This window comes from Octopus sinensis, linkage group LG4 (assembly GCF_006345805.1).
Source record: "Octopus sinensis linkage group LG4, ASM634580v1, whole genome shotgun sequence".
Lineage (NCBI taxonomy): Eukaryota > Metazoa > Mollusca > Cephalopoda > Octopoda > Octopodidae > Octopus > Octopus sinensis.
The window spans coordinates 134,668,165-134,690,649 of record NC_043000.1 but is presented as its reverse complement, the minus strand read 5'-3'; the positions used below and the strand labels follow the sequence as shown (position 1 = coordinate 134,690,649).

Sequence of the window (22,485 nt, the reverse complement as noted above, 5' to 3'; positions counted from 1 at the left end):
TATGTAAATTTAAGTTCACAATCTTATTTATTCTGAAATCAGATTTGTTTCAACATTCTATACATGACATTCCTTCACAATAAAAAAGCAGTCTAACACACATGCCATTGGCCTAGTTTCTATTTTGGATTCAAGAGGGCGACAGATGTAATTATGAAATATAAAAGTATGGTATCTCATTAATATGCACTTTTCACGCTTGACAAGTTTGTGTGGTTGTTATTCATATTTTTCTCTACTGTTGTGCAAAATTTCATCTAATTGTCACATGGTGGTCACAAAAACAAAAAAAATAGAGCAATTTTAGATGTCTGCATCCTAGCCTACCCAGGTTTCAGGTCCCATCCTATTGTGAGGTACCTTGGGTGAGTGTAAGAGAAATTTGGTAGATGGAAACTGCTTGAAACCTATTGTCTCTATGTGTGTGTGTGTGTGTGTGTATGTGTTTCCACATATATTCACATTGTTACCATTATAAACAAAAATAGTGACAATGTTTACACTTCGTGCAAACAGAATGTTTCATTGCTTGATGATTTTGTCTTGTGTGAAAACTCTGTAATAAAAGTTACTTTACAAGTATGTGTTGGTGACACAAAAGCTATCCACTTGTGCAGTACCACTTCAATAACTCTTGGCCAATTCACGGCAGCATAGAAAAATGATCAAGATGATTGTGTGTGTTTATGTGTAGATATATATTTCCCTATGCATGTATGTCTATATGTTTTTACTATGGATGTTCATAGTCATATATGGGAATGCACATGACTCAGTGATTAGAGCATCAGGCTCACAATCATGAGGTAGTGAGTTCAATTCCCAGACCAGACTGTATGTTGTGTTCTTGAGCAAGACACTTTATTTCATGTTGCTCCAGTTCACTCAGCTGCAGAAATGAGTTGCGACATCATCAGTGGTGATATGCTGTATCAGCCTTTGCCTTTCTCTTGGCCATCAGTGGCATGGAGCGGGGAGGCTATTGTGCATGGGTGACAGCTGGTCTTCCTTAAACAATCTTGCCCAGACTTGTACCTTGGAAGGGAACTTTCTAGGTGCAATCCCATGGTCATTCATGACCCAAGGGAGTTTTACCCTTTTACTCATAGGCATACAAGAGCATATGTATTATTACTGCTAACACCTGTCTATATCTAATGATGTATTGAATTTAACCCCTCTCTCATCACTTGACATATGCCAGGCAACAAGCACTGACATCCACGATGTGTATATTTATTTGTAGTAATTCATTGGTGAGTGAGAGTTTTAATCAATTGGTGGAAACATCTGGCTAAACCAAGACAGTGACAATGTTTACACTTCATGTAAACAATATGTTCCATTGCTCAGTGGCTTTGTCTTGTGTGTGAAAACTATGTAATAAAGGTTATCTAATTTGTTTCACAAGTAAGTGTTGGTGACACGAAGGCTATCCAGCTGTGCAGTACTGCTTCAATAACTCTTGGCCAACTCATGACAGCTTAGAAAAAGTGGATATAAAAATGATGATTATAGTGTGTGTAGTTGTATGCCTCCTCCCCGTGCACATATGTCTTTAATATATGTTCATAAACATACATCATCATCATCCGTTTTAACACCTGTTTTCCATACTGGCATAGACTAGACAGTTTGACTGGAGCTGGTAAGCCAGATAGCTGCACCAGGCTCCAGTCATCTGTTTTGGCTTGCTTTCTGCAGATGGATTCCCTTCCCTAACATCAACCACTTTACAGAGTGTATTGGGTGTTTTTTTTACATGTTACCAGTTAATTTTTTGCTCTACTGTGGTTTTAACGATGTAGGTCAAAACATCTCTTTCAATCACCAGCATCTTAGAGTGTATTAACATCCAGTAGTAGACCAACTAGTGTTTCACTACATCTAATTCTATTTGATTCTACTTTTTCAAATTTTCTTTCAATTCTCTGCATTGCATCTACTCACCACTCAAGCTATTCTTTATAGCCATCACATCATATATGATGAGTTTCTTTGGTCTTGTTAATATTACAAGTATTAATATTATTATTATCATCATCATCATCATCGTTTAGCATCCGTTTTCCATGCTAGCATGGGTTGGACGGTTCAACTGGGGTCTGAAGCAGGAAGGCTTTATCAGGCCTAGTCAGATCTGGCAGTGTTTCTACGGCTGGATGCCCTTCCTAACGCCAACCACTCCGTGAGTGTAGTGGGTGCTTTTTACGTGCCACCCACACAGGTGCCAGACAGAGCTGGAAAACGGCCACGAACGGATGGTGCTTTTTATGTGCCACTGGCACGAGGCCAGTCGGGGCGGCACTGGCAATCATCATCATCATTATTAATTTTAAAGATTACTACATGTATTTCTTAACATTTGACATACTTTGGAGGTCAGACAAAATTTACCCTTCATAACCATCACATCAAATATGTATTTTCCTCAAGCATTGATCTTCAACTTTCCAGTGTTCAACTTTTACTAAACTTATTTGTTCATACTGTCCCACAAAATGTATAACTTATTCTCTTCATTTACAATTTAAACAGCTTTCATATTTTTTCCTTATTTCAATGTTCATCTCAAACAAAGTTTTACATATTCCTTCCAGAGGATAATTTTCAAATTAACATTTTGAAACTGATACCACTAGACTTTCCTATTTCTACCTCATAATTGCTCAATAGCTGTGATCTTTTAAATATATGACAGCAGTATTTTTGAGATCAACTATTACTTTTAAAGACCAGCTGAAACAGTAATGCTATGAAACCCTGCAAAATATAAATTATTCAAAATTATTATTTTAAAAAATAATGCCTTTATTTTCATTTGTCTTTTTTTTTTTCAGGTTTTATTGCACCATGGAGTGGAAGGTTCTATTCTCTTTGGGATACCGGTTATGCTAAAATCCACATTCCTATTATAGCTTCAGTATCAGAACATCAACCTACAACTTGGGTTTCTTTTTTCTTTGATCTTCACATTTTGGTCTGTGCGTTCCCTGCTGGAGTTTGGTTCTGCATACGTGATGTCAATGATGAAAGAGTTTTTGGTAAGTTTCCATGTGATGTGTGACAAACCAGTTTTAAATTCAGTTTAGTGAGTACTTGCAAATTAATGCCATTGATGGTAAGCTATTTTAAAATTGGTTTCAATAGTGCATGCATGCCTCCAAATAGAACTGCTTCCCATATATATATATGTATGTATGTGTATATATATATATATATATATATATACACACACACACACACACACACACACATATGTAGTGAATAGATAGGGATAATAAATCCAGGCAGATACTGCTCAAGCACTCTAGTATAATTCAAGTTGTGGCCAACCACATCATATGGTAAGGAATAACATAGGACTATGTGAAGTAAACAATCCAAATGTATTTCATCCAATGGGTAAATCCTGGGTTTGCATCATTGGATTATAAACAGTTTGCTGAGTGTATATCCAAGACAATTCAAATAACTATGGAGAATAATACATCTACACAGCTTTTAATATTCTAGTCGTTTATACAGTATATTTACATTGTGAGATATCCTTGCAGCAGAAACATATGTTGGACAGAGATTTAAATTAAATATGCTGTATAAATGACTGGATTGATAAAAACTGTGTAGATGTATTATTCTCTTTATTTACTTGAATTATCTTATATATACATACATATATATCTATATATCATCATCGTTTAATGTCTGCTTTCCATACTGGCAGGGTTTGACATTGAGCTATCCAAACTCCAGTTGTCTGTTGTTACTTGCTTAGATGCCCTTCCTAATGCCAACCACTTAACAGAATGTGCTGGGTGCTTTTTACATGCCACCAGCTCAGGTGCTTTTACACAATGCTGGCACAAGTGCATTTATGTAGCGCCAGCACCTGAAAGGACAAACCCATGTGTGTGGAAGACAGCAATTTTACTTAGTTTGACCCATCTTATCAAGTACAGCAAATTGCCATAGCATTTTACATCCTTTCCATGCTGGCATGGGTTGGACAGTTTTTCTGAGGCAGTGTTCTACATCAGGATACCCTTTCTATTGCCAACCAGTTTAGTTGCCTCTTACGACATCTGACTATTTTAATCTAATACTTTTTCAGTGGCATTTAATGAATTTTAATTCAGCTGGGCAGTTAATTGCAACACCAGTGCATGTTCAGTCATTGTTTCCCCTGTATCAGTAGTGAGAAATTTTGGCTTAATGTACAGATGGCAGTGAATACATGCTACTGGAGAAGCCAGTGAGGCAGAAATGTGCATCTAGCATTCTTACCGTTAGTGTAATTCTACAGCATCTGTCTATTTGATAACCTCTCACCATTTGAACTCATCTAATGCCTACCACTATATCACAAGATATTCTTATTACTCATCCCTCTATCGTTCGTGCCAGTATCACCTATACCTGTATTGCCCATGCCTCTGTCTCTCTCAGTCACTCTCTTGTTTTAACTCTCACTGTACAGTGCTAGTGGTATGACCTAATATAGATGTGGATCTCTTTTTTCTGTTTGCCATACTGTACCTGACCCTCTCATCATCGTCGTCGTTTAACATCCACTTTCCATGATAGCATGGGTTGGACAATTTGACTGAGGACAGGTGAACCAGATGGCTGCACCAGGCTCCAATCTTGATTTGGCAGAGTTTGTACAGCTGGATGCCCTTCCTAATGCCAACCATTCCGAGAGTGTAGTGGGTGCTTTTACGTGCCACCGGCATGAGGGCCAGTCGGGCGGTACTGGCAGCGGTCACGGAAAATCGTGTTTTATTATTTCGTTTTTTCCTTCCTGCCCTCATATTTTATCACTGTATTCCTCTTGCCAATCTCAACCCATATGCATAAAGGACTTCATCAGATCTACATCTGCCCCATACATTTTGTCATTATTTCTTCTATGCTCTCTCACATTCATCCTCAAAACATCTGGTACCATAGGTGTCATTCACTCACCATTTATCCATCACTTTTGTTCCCATCTGCCACATCCTCTCACCTGCCCTTGCTCTTCTTCTGTCATTGTTATTTTCTTCTATTCAGCTTCTCAGTTAGGAAGAATTCTCTTGTGTTAATGCCTTAGTAAAATGCATCCAGTACACTCCATAAAGTTAATATTAGGAAAGACATCAAGCTGTAGAAATTATATCAAAGCTGAGATGTCTGAGCTAGATAAGGTCCTCCAACTCATCTACAAAGGCTGTAACTCCAACAAAACTGATTCAAATTCTCTTGAACTACCCAACCTATGACATCATGGAAAATAGATATACAAATTATTTTATATATTCACATATATGTATACATTCAACAGGTGAGATCTAGAGATATTCAGTAGAGAAAACACATAGTAGTGCTAAAATGATTTGAACTTAAACTCTGAAGTCTTTATATATCCCTACATATATATATATATATATATATATATATCTATATGTGTATTTACATATATCAAGCCTAATCATGTTTATCTGTATTATTATCTTCATATGTATGTATATACATACATCATCACATACACATATATATGTGCATGAGAAAGTAATTTTGAGCATTTGATTTTTAACATTTTTAATTATTTTTAACACAGAATTTTTAATATCTTGAAGACAGTAAATCAATAAATATAAGTAAGAATGTCATCTCTTCTTCATGGTGTAGTACAATATAACTAAGGGATTTTTCATTGTCTTTCTCCAGTTGTGTTGTATGCTATAAGTGCAAGTTACTTTGCTGGTGTGATGGTGCGACTGATGTTGACTCTGACACCAATAGTCTGTGTGTTAGCTGCTATTGCCTTCTCCAAAACATTTGAAGTGTATTCTAAAGATGACAGCCCAAAAACCAAACAGAAGAATGAGTCTCAAGAAAACAGAAATGACCGCCTCTATGATAAGGTAACGAACCTCTTTGTAATGATTACTGACAAAACAAAAATGTCTCAAACCATACAGCAGTGCATTTCAACCTATATATATATATATATATATATATATATATAAATTAGAACCTTTTATCAATTCAATAATTTAAATTATACCGTTTAGAAAAATTACATCTTATAGAAATATTAAATATAAGATAAAACATATAACAATGATTAAGTAAATAATAAATAAAACATATATATAAAATGTATATAAACGTTTTATTTGTTATTTTGCAATTTACTTAATCATTGTTATATGTTTTATCTTGTATTTAATCTTTCTATAAGATGTAATTTTTCTAAATAGTATAATTTAATTTTTCATTATTGAATTGATAAAAGGTGGGTTTTTTTCTAATTTATATATATATTATATTTTGTAAAATTTGATTTAGTATTTCTAAATTGAATTTTTCCCTGTAAGTTTGGAATAATATTCCCTCATATTATTATTATTATTATTACATATATATATTATATATATATAGCTATCACTCCCTTTCTCTTACTCACACTCTTTCAACTTCGCTTTACTGCAATTCAACAAAACTAAATACAACACAAATCATCTCCGCTGATGAGTTGATTACCATTAAAAGACTAATTGCACTTGAGTCATTTCATCTATATCATATGGAATGACAAAACATTTCAGCTACTGATATTGGTTTAAAATTTTGGGGGAAGGGTAAGTTGATTACATTGGCCCCAGAGTTCAACTGGTACTTATTTTATCAACTCTGAAAGGATGAGAGGCTAAGTCAATTCAGAGCAATAAAGACAGACAAAAATACTGCTAAGCATTTTGCCTGCCATGCTAATGACTCTGCCAGTTATGCTAACGACTCTGCCAGCCATGCTAATGATTCTGCCAGTTATGCTAACGACTCTGCCAGCCATGCTAATGATTCTGCCAGTTCACTGCCATAATTCAACCACTAATATTATTACTAGAATATTCACACTCAGAAGAAAAAAAAGAAAATATTTTTTGAAAATTAGAACAATTAAAATATATTTCCTCCCTTTCCCTTGCTATACTGCTTCCACTTAAATAAGCACTGCTGTAGAGTATGGATTGCATAGTTCCCTAGTCATTTTGCTTATTTTCAATAAATTATATTGGTATTGTTGTAATTCATATTGTGACCACAAGTTTACTGCTTCAGAATGTATATTTTGAGAAATATACACACTGGAAATTGTTTCACATAGACGTTTTATAATTTTTTTATCTAAAGTATTTATCTTGAATGTGTGTGTATATCTAACTGTATATTATGTCCCTCTGGTGGATTTAGCCATAATATAAGTACAGAACAATAAAATAAGTATCAAAGTATTGGCAGCCATAAGATTGTCTAAAACCTTTGAAGGTGGCACCCCTCGTGGCCACAGCCCAATACCTGAAACCAGTGCAAGAAAATATATGTTATAGTACGTACACACATGCATGTATATTATATATATCATCATCGTTTAGCGTCCGCTTTCCATGCTGGCATGGGTTGGACGGTGCAACCGGGGTCTGGGAAGCCAGAAGGCTGCACCAGGCCCAGTCTGATCTGGCAATGTTTCTATGGCTGGATGCCCTTCCTAACGCCAATCACTCCATGAGTGTAGTGGGTGCTTTTTACGTGCCACCGGCACAGGTGCCAGACGAGGCTGGCAAACGGCCACGATCAGATGGTGCTTTATATATATATATATATATATATGTGTGTGTGGGTGTATTTTATCTCTATCAGTACATATTATTTTGACAGGATAGGCATACACACAGAACAGTCATGATGAAAAAATAATTTTATTATGGTTATTCATCATCATCATCATCATCATCATCATTTAGCGTCCGTTTTCCATGCTAGCATGGGTTGGACGGTTCAACTGGGGTCTGGGGAGCCCGAAGGCTGCACCAGGCCAGTCAGATCTGGCAGTGTTTCTACAGCTGGATGCCCTTCCTAACGCCAACCACTCCGACAGTGTAGTGGGTGATTTTATGTGCCACCGACACAGGTGCCAGACGAGGCTGGCGAACGGCCACGCTCGGATGGTGTTTTTATGTGCCACCGACACAGGTGCCAGATGAGGCTGGCAGGTGCCAGACGAGGCTGGCAGACGGCCACGCTCGGATGGTGTTTTTATGTGCCACCGACACAGGTGCCAGATGAGGCTGGCGGACGGCCACGATCGGATGGTGTTTGTTACGTCCCCAAAGCACGGAGGCCAGTCTATGCGGTACTGGCTACGGCCACGTTCGGATGATTTTCTTGTGTGCCACCGGCACTGGTACCACAAAGATACAAATTCCATTTATGTTCATCTATTTTGATTTGTTTTGATTTGATTTGATTTTCACTTGCCTCAACAGGTCTTCACAAGTGTCACAAGAAGGAAGGTATGCACAGGTGGACTGTCTACGTCGCCGGGTCTTCGGATGGTGTCTTTATGTGCCACCGACACAGGTGCCAGATGTGGCTGGCGAACGGCCACGATCGGATGGTTTTCTTGTGTGCCACCGGTACTGGAACCACAAAGATACAAATTCCATTGATGTTCATCTATTTTGATTTGATTTGATTTTCACTTGCCTCAACAGGTCTTCACAAGTGTAACAAAGTAAATTATGTCTTAGAAAATCTATTGAAAATATAAGTGAATTATTTCTGCATCAGTTTTCCTTTTCTTTCAATGTTTAAGGTTGGTAAAGCCAAGAAGATAAAAGATGACAAGCCCAAGGAACAAGAAAGCCTTGGCATTAATATCAAAAGTATCATAAACATTGCAGTTGTGATGATGTTAATGCTTTTTGCTGTCCATTGTACTTGGGTTACAAGTAGTGCGTACTCAAGTCCTAGTATTGTACTCGCTTCATTTAACCATGATGGGTAAGCATACCAGTTTTGTATTATCTGTGTCAGTATTCGTGAAATCAATGCAAGCATAAAAAAATCCATATTGTTAATTCTATAGCATCTATTGTTGGGGAGGGAGGAAGCTTCAATGCAGTCACTCAAATTGGTTGAAGTAGCAGCTGAATCTCCCTCAAATCACATTTTCTCATCTAGAAGAAAAGATTTCAATTTGAACAGTGCAGTTTTTGATATATATATATATATATATGAAGGCGGCGAGCTGGCAGACGCGTTAGCGCGCCGGGCGAAATGCTTAACAGTATTTCGTCTGTCGTTATGTTCTGAGTTCAAATTCTGCCAAGGTCGGCTTTGCCTTTCATCCTTTCGGGGTCAATAAATAAAGTACCAGTTTCGCACTGGGGTCAATGTAATCGACTTAATCTTTTTGTCTGTCCTTGATTGTCCTCTCTATGTTTAGACCCTTGTGGGTAGTGGTTAGAGCAGTCAATTAGCAGGAGAGGAAGCAGGAATTGCACTGTGAAAGTGGGAGACTGTTAACTGAATTTTGGCTTTTAGTAGACATGTGAACTGATGGTCAAGTTTGAAAAATGTGTTAATTTACATACTATTTAGTCTAAGGGTAGGAGGAGGTTAATATAATTTTTCAGTTGTTTGCAAAAATTGAATGGTGAAAATATCTGCAGTAAAGAGATATGTCTCTATTTATGTTTGCTATTGTAAAAAAAATTAATGTTGTGTTCATCTCTGCATATGGAAATGTGTTCTCTTTTCACCAGGAGCCGCACTATTTTAGATGATTTCCGTGAAGCTTATTATTGGCTACGTCAAAATACACATGATAAAGCAAGAATAATGTCTTGGTGGGACTACGGTTATCAGATTGCTGGAATGGGAAATCGGACTACATTAGTAGATAATAATACTTGGAACAACAGCCATATAGCATTGGTAAGGTTTTTTTTGTTTTTTATTATTTTATGATTATTCATTTTTTTTTCATTAAATAAACATTTCTGATTATATTCTTTTCTAAATACCTAAATTATGTTTTTCTTTTTAATTTTTTTATATCTCTGTATTAATTAAAGGTCTGCATCATTGATTTTCAGTTTAATTTTTTATTTGCTAGTTCTATAGTTGACCATGAAAATATAGGCTTACTTTTCACATGTAATATTGTCTTATTTTAACCAAAATTAATATAGCCATGATGCCTAGTTGAAAAAAAAACAATATTTTGTTCTGCTATTTTCTGAATACTAAGGCTAGTGGGATCAACTTAAACTTTCATCTCTCTGGAATCAATGATATAAGTACCAGTTATACATTAGGTTCAGTGTAATGCACTTAACCTTCCTTTTAAACTGTTTGCTTTGTGTCTATGAAATTGATATTGAAATTACCATTCTATACTATTCTTCTTCACTATTCAGGTTGGCAAAGCTATGTCATCAAATGAGACAGCAGCGTATGACATCATGCGATCTTTAGATGTTAACTATGTACTTGTGATATTCGGTGGTGTCATAGGTTACTCTGGGGATGACATTAATAAATTTTTATGGATGGTGAGAATTGCTGAAGGAGAACACCCAAAAGATATCAGAGTAAGTTTATATGGTTTAACTAATTTATGTAACATTGATCTAACTAATAATAATTTGACCATAGCTTTTTTTAAACAGTGATTTGGTATTTCTAAAAACAGCTTAAATAGTTATAGATGCAGCACAGAATTTTGTCAGTGAACAGGTCACAGTTTCAAAGCGACAAAAATATTTTGACAAATTAAATTTAAATGTTAAAGTGAATCTAATGGTTTTTGTGTGTTTTTAAATGGCTTATAGACACCTTCCATGCTGCAATAGCTTAAATAGTGTTCTGTCATCATCATCATCATCGTTTAACGTCCATTTTCCATGCTGGCATGGGTTGGACAGTTTGACTGAGGTCTGGAGAACCAGCAGCTGCACCAGGCTCCAATCTGATCTGACACGGTTTCTACAGCTGGATGCCCTTCCTAATGCCAACCACTCTGAGAGTGTAGTGGGTGCTTTTTACGTGCCACTGACACAGGAGGCAGGCCTGGCATAGATCACGTTTGGGTAGTGCTTTCTACATGCCACCAGCATACAGGCCATTCAGGGGGTACTGGCATTGGCCACATTCAGATGGTGCTTTTTGCGTGCCACCGGCACAAGAGCCAGTCAGGGGGCACTGGCCACAGCTACAATATTGGTTTTACTTGACTCAACAGGTCTTCACAAGTATATATCGCACGCTGCATCAATGGTACTCTTAACTGAGCCAGACATGTATGGCTGCGATCTCACTTTAGTTGCCAGGTTTTCTCAATCCAGCATGTCTCCAAAGGTCTCGGTCTCCTATCATTGCCTCTATGAGACCCAATGTTCAAAGGTCATGCTTCACCACCTCATCCCATGTCTTCCTGAGTCTACCTCTTCCACAGTTAGGGAGTGGTACTTCCTCACGCAACTGTCCTCATCCATACATAACACATGACCATACCAGCATAGTCGTCTCTCTTGCACACCATATTTGATGCTGCTTATACCCAACTTTTCTCTCAGGGTGCTTACACTCTGTCATGTATGCACACTGACATTACACATCCAGCCAATCATACTAGCTTCATTTCTTTCAAGCCTAAGCATGTCCTCAGTAGTAGTCATGGCCCATGTTTCACTGCCGTGTAGCATGGCAGTTCACACACATGCATCATACAGTCTACCTTTCATCCTGAGCGAGAGGCCCTTAGTTACCAGCAAAGGTAGGAACTCCCTGAACTTTACCCGGGCTATTCTTATTCTAGTCACTACACTCTCAGAGCAATCACCCCCGCTACAGACTTGGTCACCTAGGTAGCGGAAGCGATTAACTAATAGATGTGATAGAATCTGTTTTCTGTACATTTTCAGTGTTTATTGCCCCTGTGCATCTGCCACATACAAAAACTATTTTCCCGGTTAACTTTCCTTTGATATTGCTGCACCTTTAATGTGTCCATAGCTTACACTGAGTACATCGTATGGAGTTTCTACCCACGCCTTTTCTACTGATCGAACAGGTCCCTCAATTGGGTCAACCTTTGGCAGACTCTCCTCCTATTTATTCTTCACATTCAGCAGTCTTTCATAATGGCATCTCCAAGCCTCTTTCTTTGCAGAATCATTAAATGCAAGGGCACCATCATCCATGTGGACATATTTCTCTCCCACAATGTCTTGCAATCCAAAATACTTCAGTTCTTTGGTCCTCGCATCGCTGAACGTTAGCAAACTTCTTTTTTTCTACTCCCTTGGCTATATATACCTGTCTCCTAACTTCCCTTTTGGCTATCTGATACATTCTCCCCACTTTTCCAAGCCTGTTTCTTTTCTCTAATGGCCCTGTCTACAGTATTGTTCCACCATCATGTTACCCTGGAAGGGACTTTGCACCAGCCACAGATTTGGTCTGTGGCACTCAGCAAGCTGTCTCACAGGAATTCCCAGCTTTCTTCTATGTCACAGGACTGTAGCTCCTCCTCCCTAGCATCAAATTTCTCGGTAAGGGTATCCCTAAATCTCTGACCATGTGAAGAGTTCTTAAGCTTCCAACTCCTTCTTTTCCAGATTCTGTGATTAAAAGAAAAGAAAATGTTATAATATCTGTGTACTGGATATGATTAGATATGAATGAAATTGATAAGGCGATTGACACTGTGACCTTCAAGAAAATGAAGTATTAGTGATAAATCATGTAACCATCTGCTTCTGTTTCAAAATTTTGTTTATATTTGTAGTTTAGTGTAAAAATGATTGGGAATTTCAAGTATAAATAATACTGTAATACAATGCGATTAGTAGTTATACACTGAGTGGACAAGGATTTACGTATGATCTGTTGTGTGTCCAGTGTTGACTTAGAAATTGAGTGTAAGTTAAAGTGAGTTAGATTCAGAAATATTTACCAGAAGCGTCATCATCGTTCAACGGCAGTTTTCCATGCTAGCATGGGTTGCGCGGTTCGACCGGGGTCTTGGAAGCCAGGAGGCTGCACCAGGCTCCAGTCTGATCTGGCAGTGTTTCTACAGCTGGATGCCCTTCCTAACGCCAACCACTCCGTGAGTGTAGTGGGTGCTTTTTACGTGCCACCACAGTAGAGATAATCATAAATAGACGATATAAAACCACGCTGTGAGTTAGTCACAGCTGAAATTGGCCAAGGAAGATGTATGATAAACCTGAGCATAACAAGCATTAATGATGAGATGATGCACTTAGGAAGATGCTGTATAATAAATTTGTCCGACTCCCGCTAGCAAGAGTAGATGAATATTGTTGTGAGATGAGCAAAGCAAAACATTTGGAGAGAAATTTCGTTGATGCTGAAGTATAATGAAACATTTTAATCACTAAATCAGCTTGCATCATTAAGTAAATTACTGCTTTAAGTAATACAAAATTTGTTTTCCTACATAATATTTACATATTCTCTATTGAGGTTTGATTTACCCAGTTACCGTTTCATTGTTTACGTATCTAATGATAAGTTGAAGTCTTTCTTTGTTGATTAATATTGTATAACTTTTGTTTTAGGAATCTGATTATTTCACACCACAAGGAGAGTTTCGAGTTGATGCAGCCGGCTCTTCAACACTTTTGAATTGCTTAATGTACAAGCTTTCATATTATCGATTTGGCCAACTCCAGGTACGGTAATTCAGAACATGAAATTTACTAATTTAATTTGATGCAGTATATTGAATTTATTAATTTGGCTCAGGCATGAATGTGTGGATACAAAGTTTACTGCATTATTACACGATTTCAGGATCTATCCCATTGCACAACATCTTGGACGGGTGATTTCTATTATAGACTCGGGCTAACCAATGCCTTGTTAGTGAAATTGATAGGCATAAACTGTGTGTGCTTGTGTATAAATATTTACAAATTATATGCTTTCACATGGCCAAAACAGTGATATCATGTTTACGTCCCTTGTAAACATTGTCCTATAAGCTTTGCCACTTGTGACAACCAATGAAATTTTTTAAATTCCTTACTTGAAAAACATAGGAAGCGCCTCTGACTGTAAAATACTGCTTCAATAAGTCGTCTAATCCATGCTAGCATGGAAAAGCAGATATAAAAATGAACAAACGAATACGTTATTTTCAGTAAAATGAATTGCTTACGTAATAGAATTATGTACAAATTTGATAGTACATCCTTAGTTACTGTAATCCATTGGTCTTATACATTTTTGTCAAGCTTGTAAAATCAAATAATACGCCTGTTTGTTGCTCAATTATAGTTGCATTCAACCTGCTAGAAATAGCAATTAATCTCCCTCAAACCAGATATCGGTTTCACAGCTGGAGTATCATTTTAAAGATAGGTCATAACCCATTTTTAATATATATTCCAGGGTTGTTTCCCCTTGCTTTTTAAAAAAAAAACTGAAAGTACTCATTTAGCTGACTATTCTTACAACTAATATTTCTAGGCATACTATATCATATATGGTAGTACCTCATCAGTATTAAGTTTTCATATAGCGAGCTAATTATTAAAGCTATAGAATTCAATCAACTATATTACAAATTTATTGCAATGTGCTTGTATTGTTATTATTAGTGAGATTTTTAGTTGTTTTTTTAATTATATTAAATAAAATAACATTTTCACACAAATAATTTTCTTTAATTACATCACAGCAACATTTTATATGTCTACTATTTAGGCATAAATTATTATGCTGAGCTGGTGCTTCTGTTACATACACAGACATCCTAGACTTCATCCAGAAAAGACCCACTCATCTGATTAGCATTCAATCACTAACGGACATGGTCCAGCTCCTGCCTCTGGCTCACAGGCATTCTGTCTCCTGTCTCTGTCTTTTCTATTGCTACTATAATGGCCCTTGTTCCTTAGTGCTGGCTGGTCTTGTACATATACCCTTTGTCATCCTTGTTGCATCTAAACCCTCCTCCTTTCTAGCTTGCACTAACCACCTTTCTCAGTTCTTTCTCCCTTGAACATTGACCCTCTGGAATCTTCGCTGTTTATATCTTTGCAGTGAATGTTGTTAACCTGCAACATTTTAGACAGAATATTATTGCCATTTAGTTCTCGGTCTCTGAGGGCTTGCAAAAAGTCTTGGGTATTGGCCCTTCCTCCAAACACAGCAAATAAAGTTTAAAATTTAAGTTAGAAATTGTTTGTTTTTTTACATCTAAGAAATTCAATTTTCTTTTTTTTTTTTTTATAGCTTGATTTCAGAAATCCTCCTGGATTTGATCGGACTCGGGGAGTAGAAATTGGAAACAAAGATTTTGATCTTAGTCATCTTGAGGAAGCATATACTACTGAACATTGGTTGGTCAGAATTTACAAAGTAAGAGATTTGGAAAATCGCCAACGGATTAAAGTTCGGCGGCCTGTGAAGAGACCTACCAAGCGATACTCAACGAAAACTGTAAGTTTAAGCTTTTATAAGAAATCTTGTTTCTGTGTATCTCTATTTTATATATATAGCTGATGTCCTGCTAATAAATCCGATTTTAACTTCACAAAGCATGATATAAAGATTTTAGACATTTTTTCATAAAAGATAATGTCAGACTTATTTCTCATTTGATATAGTTCAATTGTTATATGTGTAATCTTTATATGATTAGAAAGATAGTTTAGACAAATATCTAGTTTTCATCTTACCTTTCTCTGTCCAAGTCAACACCTCTGATGCTTGGACATGTAGAACATAATGTGCTTAATTTTCCCTTCTATTACACACCTGATCTATTTACAGCTTCATAACTTTCTGAAAACAATGAACACCATAAAAAGTTTGAATGTTTTAGTTGCCACCCATCACTAATTCTTCCCAGAAAGTTATAATGTTCTACCTACACATCTAAAATCTTTATATCATGCTTTGTGAAGTTAAAATCGGATTTATTAGCAGGATATTAGCTACATCAGGCAGGGTGCTTAGTGCTTTTTATATGGCAGATGCATAGGTGAGGTCAGTTTTGATAAGGTTTTTACAGCTGGATGCCCTTCCAGACACCAACCAATTTACAGTGTGGTCTGAGTGCTTTTAAGTGGCACCTGCACTGACAGGGTCACCAAATACTTGCCAGACAAAAACTTTTGAGAGGGGATGATGAAAGGGTTATAATGAGACAGACACAGGTGTCTTGCTGTAGAGGAAGTACAAGGTTACTTGGCCAGAGAGAGGAATATCAGGAATGAAGACAGAAACAGGTATGCTACTGCAAAGAAAATACATGGTTACCCAACCTGAGGGAAGTGTAGGAGAAGGAGAGAGAAAGTGGAAGACCACAGGATGGAGACGGTGGCAAAATGCTGGGCATACTCACAGTAAAAGAAGAGAGATATAGATAGTGGCAAGAGCCAGGGCATACCCTTGGGGTTCAAATGCCAGTGACAATATTACAAAGGGAGTACAAGTAAGTGGTGAAAGACCTGGGTGTATATAGTGTTGGAGAGGCTACCGGATTTGGAGAGTGGGAGGTAATCATAGTACATGATGTGGAAATGTGAGGAAGAGAAGAGTTGTAGAGACATAGTTTGGTTCATTGTTGTAGAGTGTGAGAATTTTTCTTAAGTGTGGGTGGGACACACAGCGCTTCTAGAACTAAGTTTCACTGATGTGGGCAGGTCTTCTCAAGTACTTCATATCGCCAGACATCTCAGTTCATAGCCATTTCCTCTGTGAGGTTCATCTTCCTGAGTTCAGTCCTTACCACTTCATCCCATGTCTTCCTAGGTCTCCCTTTTCTACAGGTACCATCCACTTTCAGTGATCGGCACTTATTTATGCAGCTGTCTTCATTCATACGCATCACATGTCCAAACCAACATAATCTTCTCTCTTGCATGCTACATTTGATTCCTCTTTCATATATTTATATATATATCATTCGAAATTGCGAGGATGATCCGGTTCTTGACTGAAGATTAGAGGCTTCGAATGACCCGTCCGATTTTTGTGTCGTCTCTTTGAGTTTTGCGTTCTTGTCCCATTTTGTATTTTTATATATATATTTTTTTATATATATATATATATACACATACATACATACAGGGTGCAGTGAGTAAATTATCATCTAAATTACACAAAAATGAAAATAACACCGACATCTCATTTTAACAGATATACATACCTAAATTACATAAAAATATTTTGAAATACTAAAGAGTAAATTCAGTAAATAAAATCGCCATTGGCTTCAACCACAGCTTCCAGATGACTTCGGAATCTTCTGCAACTCTTCTGGATAGTTTCTTTGTTTAAGTTGGTGAATGCTGCCATAATCTTTGCTTTCAGTTCATCTTTGGTGTTACAAGGAGATTACAGTCTGGGGAGTTAAGTGGCCAGATGTTAGGGGTGATGTGGTTGCAGAAATTGTCTGACAACCATGACTGGGTTTTCTTGCTAGTGTGGCATGGTGGAGAGTCCTGTTGCAAGACATAGGGTCATCCAGCAGCCACCCTCTCAACCCAGGGCAGCACTACCTCCTCCAGGCACTTGATATAGGCCTCCATGTTGAATCTGAGGCCATGTGGGAAGATGAATGGAGGCATAACATCGCCATCACTAGTGATCACTCCAAACAGCATGATGTTGACTGGATGTTTGATTTTTATTACTCTTGGTACATGTTTTGGAGACATGACAAACCAACAGTTGTTCTGTGTAATCACCATCTGATCCTGGCAGAAATTTTTCTTGTCTGAGAAAAACCTGATAATGGAGGGGATGCTTGAGTTCAAAAGCTTCGTTGTGTGGTCTTACCTCTTGTCCTTGATGGCTTGGGATAAAAATTGACCTTCTCATCTTGTATGAGGAATACCAAATGTCTTCATGCACTACCTGCCTTATAAGAAACTCAGACACTCCCATGGACCTGATTGACTTGGAGGGATCATTGTCAATCATAGCCTGGATCTCACCAACAAATTCAGGAGTTCTTTTCTTGTCAGAATGATCAGAGTGAGTTTTCTGAGCTGCCGTACCTTTGTAATCACCATTAGACTCATCCAACTCCTTCTGAATCCTCTGCGCCGTCCTCAGATTGACATCCAAACAGTCTGAAATGTTTGTATTGGAGCTTCTGGTACAAATGCCGAGCAGTACAGCATGTCATTTCCAAATTTCTGGCTGAGTGAATTGTATCATGGTGCTGTTTTTCTCACAGATGGTGCCCAACTGACCCTACCATACTGTGTAGTCAACAAAGTCAAAAACAAAATGCGTGAAATTAAAAATATTAAATGGTGACAATTTACCCACCGCACCCCGTATGTGTATATATATATATATATATGTATATTATTCTTTTACTGGTTTCAGTCATGCTAGGTCACTGCCTTTAGTTGAGCAAATCAACCTCAGGACATATTCTTTGTATGCTTAGCACTTAGTCTATTGATACCTTTTTGCTGAACTGCTAAGTTACAGGGATGTAAACATTGGTTGTCAAGCAGTGTGTGTGTGGGGGGGGGAAACACAGACATGCAAACATATATATATATATATATATCATCATCGTTTAACGTCCGTTCTCCATGCTAGCATGGGTTGGACGGTTCGACTGGGGATCTGGGAAGCCAGAAGGTTGCACCAGGATCCAGTCTTATCTGGCAATGTTTCTACAGCTGGATGCTCTTCCTAACGCCAACCACTCCGTGAGTGTAGTGGGTGCTTTTTACGTGCCACCTGCACAGGTGCCAGGCGAGGCTGGCAACGGCCACGGTCGGATTGGTGTATTTTACGTAACCCTTCAATCCTTAATTTTCATATTTCTCCGCCATACGGCGGTGAACACTGTTCTCACCCCCACCACCAATACCGGTGAACACTGTTCTCACCATCTACACCGGATATGCCCTCCTCCTCCCCCACCACCATTGCGTGTGTCTCCCCCTTCTACCCCTCCTTCTCACATGCTTTCACTGTGTACTACCCCTTCCCCCCCACCAAGTCAAGCTGCTAGCACCGCAGCTCATTAACTGCCCCACTGATCTTACGCTACCTCCTGTTTAGAATCTGTCACTGCCTCAATCCGACCATCTCCTTCTAGTCCCCTCCCCGTCTCGTGATATCCTACGTTTTTATTTCTTCTGCACCAACCCATTCCTTGTCACCGTTCCTCCTTACCCAACCTTCCCCACTGGTGCTTCCCTATATTACCTGCACCCCCCCACTATCTCTCCCTCTCTTTCCACAGGTGGAACCTTTCTCAGCTAGACCCCCCCCCCCCCAACTCAGCTCTAGAAAAGCTCGAACCGATCGTGACCGATGCCGGACCCCCCAGCCCCTGTGCAGGTGGCACGTAAAAAGCACCCAATCCACTCGCGGAGTGGTTGGCGTTAGGAAGGGCATCCAGCCGTAGAAACTCTGCCAGATCAGACTGGAGCCTGGAGAGGCCTCTGGCTTTCCAGACCCCGGCTAAACCGTCCAACCCGTGCTAGCGCGGAAAACGGACGTTAAACGATGATGATGATGATGATGATATATATATATATATATATATATATATAGGTGCAGGCGTGGCTGTGTAGTAAAAAGCTTACTTTCCAACCACATGGTTCCAAGTTCAGTCCCACTGCATGGCACCTTGGGCTGACCAAAGCCTGATGAGTGGATTTAGCTGACAGAAACTGAAAACCTATCGTGTATGTGTGTGTGTGTCTATGTTTGCCCCCCCCATCACCACTTGACAGCCAGCGTTGGTGTGTATACATCCCTGTAACTTAGCAGTTCAGCAAAAGACCCTGATAGAATAAGTACTAGGCTTAAGAAATAAGTCCTAGGGTCAAGACAGTGCTCCAGCATAGCCACAGTCAAATGACTGAAACGTAAAAGAATATTGGCATCTGTGCCGGTGGCATGTGTAAAAAGTTTCAAGCGAGGTCATTGTCAGTACCACCTGATTGGCCCCCGTGCCGGTGGCACATGAAAAGCACCCACCACACTCTTGTTGTGGTTGGCGTTAGTAACGGCATCCAGCTGTAGAAACTCTGCCAGATCAAGATTGGAGCCTGGTGCAGCCATCTGGTTCGCCAGCTCTCAGTCAAAATCGTCCAACCCATGCTAGCATGGAAAGCAGACGTTAAACGAATGTGATGATTATATATATATATATATGCAGCACGGATTTTTGTCAGTGAACAGGTCGTGGATTTTAGTGACAAAAATATTTTGACAAATTAAACTTAAATGTTGAAGTGAGTCGAACGGCTTTTGTGTTTCTTAAATGGCTTACAAACACCTTCCACGCTGCAATTGTTTTCGTTTCAGCACACGATCTCAGATCAAATCACTTGCTATGCGAGTACATCTCCGTAATATATATATATATATATATATATATATATATACATGTTTTGGGGACATGACAAACCAACAGTTGTTCTGTGTAATCACCATCTGATCCTGGCAGATATTTTCCTTGTCTGAGAAAAACCCGACAATGGAGGGGATGCTTGAATTCAAAAGCTTCATTGTGCGGTCTTACCTCTTGTCCTTGATGGCTTGGGATAAAAATTGACCTTCTCATCTTGTATGAGGAATACCAAATGTCCTCATGCACTACCTGCCTGATAAGAAACTCAGACACTCCCATGTCCCTAGCGATGGACCTGATTGTCAATTATAGCCTGAATCTCACCATTTATTTATTAAACTTACTCAGTAACTTAGAGCAAGCCTCTCATGATTGAATTCTAAGGGTCTGTAGATAGGGCCTATTGCCCAGTTTATAATGTAACTGCTTAATTTTTTCTGTTGTAAACTTTTGTTTCTTGTCATGATTATAATACTGATGATTACCATTGCTTTTGCAGGCAAGAAGAAAACAAGGCCGAATCAAGGACAAACCTAGAATTAAGAAAGGAATCAAAAAAGCAAGGAAATTAAAATAAAAGCTGTAGCTTAAAAGTAGTACAAATTTGGCCATTTGTAACAATACCATCCAGTTACTGGTAATATTCCAAGTCAAGGACAGGCTTTTTAGGCATTGCTGAAACAGTGACTTTCAGCTTTTTCTCCCACAAAAACCATCGTTTTTATTTCCTTCTCAGTTCTTTCCCTTACACATGAACACACTCACACACACACACACACATCCACACCCACATACCACACACACCTTTATCAAGAGTTGAGTTGAGTCGGGAGTGGTTATCGGGAAAGTTTGCAATCTTGCAACTCTACACTTGGAATTAATCAATCGTTTCAAACTCAAATGCGTGAACAGGGAATGATAGTGTGAATGTGAGTAAAGCTCATTTATATGTACGCGTGTCTATAAATAGTATTATTGCACGTGTATATTCTCTGCGTATGTATGCGTGTGTGTGTGTATAATGCTCTTGTATATTTTACATATATCTATTATGCACACTTGGGGGAGTATGTGTGTATGTCTGTGTGTGTTTGTATCTAGATGTTTTTTGTTATTCAATGGAAAAGAATACATCAGCAGCAATCACATTCTACCATTCTTCTTTTGCTAAATAACTGTCTGTTCCTTACAATGTTTCTTTTTCTTATTTTGATAAGAAAAATAATAAAAGGGGCTAAAAAAATACAAAGATGTAAACTTTTTGTTGTTATTAATACTAAGTGGTGGCTGAAATTTCAAGAATGAGGGTCACTTGTTCTGGAAGTTTCTTACCCTTTGATTTTTTTTTTGTTTGTTTGTTTCATTTTTTTTTTTATGTTTTCATTTATATTTTTGTTTCTTCAAATGTTATTTGTATGAATAAACAAATCATAGAAATATTTTATCTACTGCACTTATTTTTCTTTTTGTGTGTCTATATTATTTAGTAATTTCTGTTGACAAAATTATATTCGGGTAGTAAAGAGTGGAAAATGGTAGCACACTGGGCTAAATGCCTTGCAGTGATGTGGCTTCATCCTTCTAAACTTTTGAGTTGAAATCCTGCTGGAGTTCACTTTGCTTTTCATTGTCTTGTTCTTGTTAAGGGCCTGAACAGCCCTGATCAAACAGATCTACAATCAAAGGCATTCCAGCTACGATCATCCCATCTCAGTGATACTACATTATCTAATTTGTCTTGTCCTTGCATAACACAGTGTGGTACAATCTGGGGGAGATTTGACTGCTATTCTTAGTAGATCGAGCTACGTAGAAGTTCCCTTGTTGGCTCATACAGCCATGTAGAAGTTCCCTTACTGACTTTTCAATCTGCTTTCCATCACCTGGTTGACAGAATAAGTGGCAAGCCTGTTCTGTGATTGATTTCTAACCTGATGCCAAAGTAAAAACATTATTGAACTATATTATGTTGTTGTTGTTGTTTTTTTAACATCCACTTTTCCATGCTAGCATTGGATCAGACAGTTTTGAGGTAGACTTTGTACAGCCAGATGCTATATTGTCAGACTTCATTTATGTTTGTTCATTTAATTTATATTATTAGTGTCCTTGCTTTTTGTTTGAATTTTTAATATAATTTTTAGGCAGCCTACAAATAAATAATACATTTACCTAACAATTAGATTAAAAGTTTTACTTTGCAATCTCATTGTTCTAAGTGCAATTCCACTGTGCAAACTTTAGGTAAGTGTCTTCTACACTATCCTTAGATCAAA

At 38.1% G+C, this 22,485-nt stretch overlaps 1 protein-coding gene across 1 annotated transcript in view; it reads left to right on the top strand.

The window, feature by feature from the left end:
- Positions 1 to 21,466, top strand: part of LOC115210384 (dolichyl-diphosphooligosaccharide--protein glycosyltransferase subunit STT3B) — a 71,636-nt gene extending 50,170 nt beyond the window's left edge. Inside the window, exons 10-17 of the mRNA XM_029778956.2 lie at positions 2,841 to 3,044; positions 5,713 to 5,909; positions 8,645 to 8,832; positions 9,597 to 9,768; positions 10,254 to 10,427; positions 13,422 to 13,535; positions 15,103 to 15,309; positions 20,709 to 21,466. Coding sequence (XP_029634816.1) covers positions 2,841 to 3,044; positions 5,713 to 5,909; positions 8,645 to 8,832; positions 9,597 to 9,768; positions 10,254 to 10,427; positions 13,422 to 13,535; positions 15,103 to 15,309; positions 20,709 to 20,786 — 1,334 coding nt within the window. The 3' untranslated portion in view covers positions 20,787 to 21,466. The remainder of the gene's footprint in view (positions 1 to 2,840; positions 3,045 to 5,712; positions 5,910 to 8,644; positions 8,833 to 9,596; positions 9,769 to 10,253; positions 10,428 to 13,421; positions 13,536 to 15,102; positions 15,310 to 20,708) is intronic.
- Positions 21,467 to 22,485: the final 1,019 nt, after the last annotated feature.